The sequence below is a fragment of the Cynara cardunculus genome (assembly GCF_001531365.2).
Source record: "Cynara cardunculus var. scolymus isolate 2C chromosome LG 1, CcrdV1, whole genome shotgun sequence".
In the NCBI taxonomy this organism is placed as follows: Eukaryota; Viridiplantae; Streptophyta; class Magnoliopsida; order Asterales; family Asteraceae; genus Cynara; species Cynara cardunculus.
In genome coordinates this window covers 5,619,719-5,627,302 of record NC_037528.1, presented here as the reverse complement: position 1 = coordinate 5,627,302, position 7,584 = coordinate 5,619,719, and the positions used below count along the sequence as shown (strand labels likewise).

Here is a 7,584-nt window from a genome sequence, read left to right as displayed (position 1 = left end):
AAAAAAAAAAAAAAAAAAAAAAAAAAAAAAAAAAAAAAAAGTAAATTTTAACATTACATATAGTTCTTCTCGCATCAAGTCAATGAGACCCACAATCAACGCGTTTTCTTGCCTCATATAAAACAAGAAGGAAATATATAATGTCAATGACTGTCTCTCAACGTTCAAAATTTTCAATTTGTTTGGTATCCTGTGAGAATTAAGATGTGATCGTGCATCCAATCTTGAGATGAGACCCACAAAATGTAGACAAAAAAAGGAAGATAAATGATATACTGGAATAACAATACTAGGTATTATACAATATACAGGGGTCGTTTACCTAAACACTTGCCCGGTAAACAATTACCGATAAAATTCAACATTATCGCTTACTTCCGGGTATGATTTTATTCGCTAAAACACAACGTATGCAACAATTTATCCCGGCAAGTGCTAACCATGGTAATAGCCATCGTCCTCACTTACCGGATAAGACTCTCAATTCTTGTCTACTTTTAATGATCACCAAGAAGATCGAGTTGGAGGTTGAAAATCGATTGACGACACCGTCCCTGCAAAAAAAATAAAAAAAAATAAACCAAGAAAACACAACGGTTGGAAATCGATTAAAACCAAGAAGATCGAGTAAGAGGGTTGAAGAAGATAGGTCAAGTGTGAAGAGATGGAGAGAGATGACAGCGTAGGAAGGAGATTGATGGGAGGAGATCGGTTGTACACGACGGTTGGAGGTGGCGGTGGCGTTCAATGGAGATGGAGGGCAAATCCTTCTCATTTTATGTTTTAGTCTAATTTTACATAACGTTTAAGAGCACCCCCTTAGCTTTTTACTCCATTCTTTTTCATTCTAATTATTTACCAAACAACAATTTTTCATTCTACTTTTGATAACTCTGCACCAAATTATTCAGCAACCACCAACAGCCCCTTACTCGGCACCAATATCCTCCTCCCGTTGTCAAATACTCCGTAAATGCAAACACAATTAATAAATTAATATTTACTAATCTCAAAAAGTTAATGAATTAAAGAGCATGAAACTCTACGATACATATTAATTTTGCACTGGAATACACACTTCCTATCGAGGCTCTAACATCGTTATAGTGGCTTCATCGACCTCTGCTAAAAAGGGGGGGTTGGGATTAGGCAAGCCTTCTCCAACAAAGAAAGCAGGTTGTTTAGGTGGATGTAATGCACCATCACCACTCAACATCGTAACCACTGACGACATTGTTGGTCTATCTTGTGCAAGATTCTGCACGCACAATAGACCAACATGTATTGTTCGTTCTACCTCTGAGACTATGCACGAGTTGCTTAAAGATGGACACATAAGCTCAAGGCACTTGCCTTCTGTATGGAGTCTCCATGCCTGAATGAAACCGATATCTATGATTAAAAGTGTAGTTTTCTGCATTGTCTAAATAAATGAAATATTTTCCTTTCGGGAAATTTTCAATCTAAGTTTATTTTTTAACACATTAGCGATAACTCAACAGATTTAATAACTAAGCCATCAAATTTACTTACATGTCCAAGAAGGTTATCATTCACATCTTCACAGTAAAATTCTCTGTTTTTCTTCCCACTCACCATCTCCAGCACCAAAACACCAAAACTGAACACATCCGATTTTACAGAGATACGCCCATGAACTGCATACTCGGGTGAAATATATCCGCTGACAAAACAAAAAAGGATGACAGATAAGCACCATAAATAATCACATGTTATATAGTTCATAAATTACTTACTATGTTCCAACCACTTTCTTTGTCTTGGCTGTAATCTGGTCTCCTCCAAACTCTCTAGCAAGCCCAAAATCTGATATTTTTGGGTTCATGTTGCCATCCAGCAAAATATTGCTTGCCTTGAGATCTCTGTGGATGATTCGATGGCGGGAATCTTGATGTAGATAAAGAATACCTTTAGCAATTCCATGGATAATGTGGAAGCGCAGAGGCCATTCGAGCATAGAACTTTTGGTTTCATCTGCCAATATAACAATTGAGATAGGACACACAAAATGCGGGATGAAAAACGAAGGTAAATAACTAAATACTTGAATAGCATTACTATTCAATGCGCATTAGAAACATGATGAAAGAGTCGAACCAAATAGATATAAGTCCAAACTTTTGTTAGGCAGGTATTCATAAATCAGGATCCTTTCATCTTCATCCATGCAGTATCCAATAAGCTTCACAAGATTCCGATGCTGAAGTCTGGCAGCACAAACTACTTCATTGTAGAACTCGCCGTACCCCTGTTCAGAAGTTGCTGAAAGTTTCTTCACAGCTATTTCTTGCCCGCTTTCCAAAACTCCCTAAAGATTATGATCTGTCATATGAGCTTTAGGGGGTGCTTGGTTCATTTCAGACAGTGGAATTAGGAATTAGAATGATGGGAAATTGGAATGTGAATGGGTTTCATTCCCCAAGGAGCGTTTGGTTTGATGGAATGGTTTTGAGAGATTTGTGGTTTCATGGAAGGATTTAAAATCTTTGGTGTGTTTGGTTTGTAGGATTTGGAATGGAATTGAATTTCATTCTTTATAAATAGTTTATTAAAACAAATTATAAATAATTATAAAAATAATTAAATTACCTTTTTATTAATTGATTATTAGAAAACAATTGTTTTTAAACATTATTATATACAAATCCTACGAAATCCCATGAAATCCCCGTGGGATTTCAAAATCCTATGTTTGAGGGATTTCAATAAAATCCTAGGATTTCAAATCCGGACAATCCTGCAAACCAAACACTGGATTGGAATGGATTTGAAATCCAAATCCCCCCAATCCATTCCATTCCTGCAAACCAGACAGACGATTTGGATTTCATGGAGGGATTTGGATTGGAATGAATTTGAAATCATTGGGGTGTTTGATTTGTAGAATTTGTAATGGAATTGGATTCCATTATTTATAAAATAAATTATGAATAATTATAAAAATAATTAAGTTACATTTTTATTAATCGATTATTGCAAAAAAATGTTAAACAATTTTTAAAACCTTATTTCATAAAATCCTACGAAATCCCGAGCACCCCTAAAGTTTGTTGAGAAAGCTTCACTACCCAGTATCTGGTAATGCATTCTTTTGCATCAAACCAGACACCATTAAAGATTTTCGTTTCCATTCCCTAGCCGCAACCCTCGTATTTTTCTGTTGAACCGGATGAACTATATTTCTACTTACTCAATTTATCAATACCACTCATGTTAAACTAGGTGGCAAGTCCAAATCAAACCAACCCAAACAGACTCGGTATATCCCACCCAAAGGTGGGTGTGGGTAAGTGGCAAGTCAACAATGCATTTATTTTGAGACAGAGGAAATATTTTCTCAATGTTATACATTGTCTTCATGATACAACTTTGCTTTTTAACATAGATGTGCATGCAACAAGTTACCTTGTAAACTGGACCGAAGCCACCTTCACCGAGCTTATTGTCAATGGAGAAGTTATTGGTGGCTTTAATTATTTCAGATAAGCTAATAAAGTTCAGATCTAGACCATCCTTCTCTACATCGAAGTGTCGTGTATCAAAGGTGTGTACCCTACGACCTACAAAGTGATATGTAGAACTATTATAAACACAAGTTAGGTAACTGTATACTCATCTGCTTGATTTACATGATTTATTTGTTAAAACCTGGAAGTGAGTCATTTGCCTTACCTCTTCCTTTAGCGAAAGACCTTTTCGTTTTCATGTTACATACATATGCTGTTAACGACACGCCCAGCAAGACAAAGAAAATTGACAAGGTGATGGCGAGGACTCCAATCTTCTTGTTGAAACCAGTTTGGGAGACCATATGGACTTCATCTGCAACAAGTTTAGCAGTAAGCTGAAACTGAACTTTGGGACAATCTGCTTCCCTTGTTAAAATTTACTAATGTCATTTCTATATTTTAGCAAAGCTACAAATACCAGAGTTGGAGCGACAAACAGATTTAAAAACATGATATGCCTTTGCAACATAGAATCTGAGATATATACAACACAATCTTGATAAGATGTGGGCTATAAAAACAGTGTATCAATCTTGATCCTTTGTATGCTCAAAAGGTCCATAAAGAAAATTGCTATTTGTGGAGTACATGGAAATGAACATATGAACACAATTAAAGAGAAACAAGTGGTTTTTACGGACTCAAGTTCATCGATTAACTTGCAAAAAATCAAGATTAGAATGAACTTTTTGTGAAGAAATGTGTTTACCTTTTAGTAGAGAGGTGGGCATTCTTATGTAAAGATCTTGACTCTCTACACAAACCATAAGATCCATCAGTTCACCAAACCATAATAAGCATCCACTCCCTCCATTTCTGATATCTAAATTTGCGTAAGCGGTGCAAGAGCAATTTTCCCTGCAGGCTATCTCACACTCACGGAGAGTCATGCTATGATTGTACCATGATTGTCGTGTGTCAGGAAATTTCATTCCTCTGATTTGCAAAAAGACTTCTGGGGCCTGACAATCGAAAGGAGTTTTGAATTGACATCCACTAGACCAATCTGCCATGGTCCATTCATCTGGGCGTTTTGGTTCAAAACCATCCATACAACTACAAGGAGGATTTTTGTTGATGTCACAGGTTCCATAAGGACCACAGATTCCATAGCGACCGCAAGAATCTACTAGACCAGTTGCATACACAAACCAATCCTGGCTACGATTGCTCCAATTCAATATTTCTATGCTGCCATCCCACTTCAAATATATCATCTGAACAACTGAACTAATAAGCTCGTATTTATAATATATTTCTTTCTGGTTAAAAACATATTCAGTGGAGTAAATTGGATTTGAAATCTCATTAGGCAGACCACTAAACCTGATACCATTCCATGGTCCAAACCTTAACTGTAAGACTGAACCTTGCTTCATAAGTATTTGTGGATATCCATGTGTATCCATATATTCTACATACCGACCTGGAGAAGGATCGTTGGGACTCTTCCATGATGTCAAGTTCCTGTTAATGCCTGTTACAAAATCCTTACCAAATTTCATTCCGGGTAGAAAGGTGTCACCAGGATAATCAAAACTTTGCCAAATGAAATTTGTCTCATCAGAATTGTTTCCATCCTTGACAACAAAATTACCAGTATCTAAGAGTTGTGCCATTGGATTAATATACCTGACAAATGCCGCAGAAGTGGATGACCAGATTATGGTATCACCACAGCAAGAAAGCAGCAGGAGTCCCTCACTAGTGACTTTGAAGGCGCCTGATGTATTGGATAATGGCAAGTCTCTGTTAGCAACCCACACCACTGTACCCGTTGCTATCTTCTTGTACCATATCCCCAAGTAACGATTGTTGGAGTTAGCAGGGCTAAAGAATCCCATTTCATACATTTCTCCAGCTGAAACAATGGTCTCACCATCTTTGATTACTTGATTAGCAGCTATGCTGTCTACTGCAGCAGAAGGTGACAGAAGCAAGAATAAAGCAACGGAAATCAATGAACTTGTGAAAGGGTCTTTCATCGACGGGATACTCACTTTTGATAACTAAACTGTTTTTTCTTCAAGAAAAAGAAAGCCCAGGATGGGAGGAAAGACTTCAAATAATTGTGATAGTGATGTCATTTCAATGCAACAAAGACATCCAACTATTAAGTGGATTTGCATTACAGAAAGCGACTTGGAAATTTAATGACTTCAAAACTTGAAAAGTAAACATCTACCGGGTTTCATGAACCAAAATTAGTATTTCCATGTAGCTTGTAGAACCCGCATCGTAAACATGTGCTAGAAAGCTATGATCCGTTGTTCTAAATTCGATCAACAAAATAGGGGTAACGAAATGAAATGCCCTAGAGGATTAACCCTAATTTTTTCTATTAGCTTAACCATCAAAATCAAACTCGAATTCAAATTCACATCCCAGAACATCAGTAACAAAGTAAAATTAACAACAACGAAGATAAAGAAAACAAAATTACAATTCAAATATCTACCGAATTTTGACGATTTCTAGAAAGAGACGGACGTTTAATACCTTCGACTGGTTCCTGCGTCTTACTCAACGTCAACACTGTCGTCTTTCAGATAAATGCAAACAAAATTAATTTTTATTGAAGAGTAAATTACATTTTTTGTCCTTGTGGTTTGTTACAAGTTGCAATTTCCGTTCCCGTGATTGAGAATTGTGATTTTTGTTCGTATGGTTTGTAATTCGTTGTTATTTTCATCCTCGTGATTTACATATTATTGTTTCGTCGTTTTAGCCCCTTATATTTAAAGATAGAATTTAGTCTAAAGACGAAAATAGTAGCAACTGCAAATCATAAAGACGAAAAATGCAATTTCTTAACCACAAGGATGAAAAACATAATTCTTTAACAAACCACATGGATTAAAATCATAATTTACTCTTGATTTAGGGGGTGTTTGGGATTGATTATTTGAAACAATTTTTTTTTATAAAAATGTTTATCAACTTATTATAAGTTATAATTATCTAACTTCTTCAAAAACTTCTTATTACCGATTTGGCACCGGTATAAACTGTTTATCCAAACACTCAAAAATGCTTATTACCGGTGTCACACCAGAATAAGTCAATAAGTTGTTTTCATAAGTAATCTCAAACACCCCCTTAATAATAAGGTCTTCGTCCTGGCATGGTTCCGATACGAACCTAAAATGAGTTATCATCCACAACCTGATGCATTATATATTTATCAGGAATATAGTTGTGTTTTATTTTTTATAAATGTATGATTTATGATGAATGACACGTCACATTTATCATCAATGTATGATTTATGATTAATATCACTTACCTATTTATTATGAATAAATGTGTTATTCATGATAAATATTCATCACGAAGATAATATGTGGCGTGCTATGGACGATATTGTGGGTTCGTAACCAATTTTGGATTTCTAGCAAAACTTCCATCTTCCTCTTTTTATTTCTTGATTTCATTTACTGAAAAATATATTTATAATACAGGTTTAATTCCATTTTATTTCCTTCCAAAAACAAATTGTTAACATGAATATTCAACCCGTTATACGAACCGACTAATTTCAGGAATGTCATATGCTTTGCGGATAGTCTAGAGGCACCGTATTTGAACATCTGTGGTTATAAGAGAATTTTTATTTCTTCTTGAATTTAAACTTGAGACATTCAGATATTTTTTACATTTAGAATCAAACTTAAACCAATAAGATATCATTCTGATGGTTACAATTTGATCTCATATGGATAAGAAATGAAAAGGTAAGCATTGTTTTATATAGAATCTTGACATGTGATGAAATCTAAATTGGATAACCAAAGATATGTTAATAAAATGCATCATGACCCACTCGATATCCCTTCACTTATGTTATCAAATTTTAACTTAATATTTCTTTAGGGGGTGGCTAATGGCACCCCTATTATGTGCTAATGCCAYCCCTAAKTAGGTTTCAATCATTTGCATTTTATAAATTTTTGTGTTTTTTTGTTTTTTTGTGATGATTACTTTTTATTTTATTATTAATTAAAGAAAATTTAAATTAATATATATTATTTATTTAATTTCCTGTTTTATTTAT

The 7,584-nt window shown here is 35.0% G+C and overlaps 1 protein-coding gene across 7 annotated transcripts; it reads right to left on the bottom strand.

Annotated features, from left to right (window-relative positions):
- Positions 1-490: 490 nt before the first annotated feature.
- On the bottom strand, positions 491-6,010 carry LOC112520466 (G-type lectin S-receptor-like serine/threonine-protein kinase At4g27290). Of its 7 annotated transcripts, none has more exons than XM_025128931.1 (9): positions 5,531-6,010; positions 4,857-5,445; positions 4,240-4,747; positions 3,694-3,843; positions 3,427-3,581; positions 2,119-2,329; positions 1,758-1,995; positions 1,534-1,684; positions 1,012-1,375 (listed from the first exon to the last, which is right to left on the bottom strand). In XM_025128931.1, the coding sequence occupies exons 2-9, from the start codon at positions 4,983-4,985 to the stop codon at positions 1,082-1,084; spliced, it is 1,836 nt and encodes a 611-aa protein (XP_024984699.1). In that variant the 5' UTR covers positions 4,986-5,445; positions 5,531-6,010; the 3' UTR covers positions 1,012-1,081. The 7 variants fall into 7 exon arrangements, with proteins under 7 accessions (XP_024984680.1, XP_024984699.1, XP_024984689.1 ...); XM_025128921.1 differs by having other exon boundaries at positions 4,240-5,007; positions 5,163-5,445; XM_025128937.1 differs by lacking the exon at positions 5,531-6,010 and having other exon boundaries at positions 4,857-5,007; positions 5,163-5,237.
- Between the last annotated feature and the right edge of the window lie 1,574 nt (positions 6,011-7,584).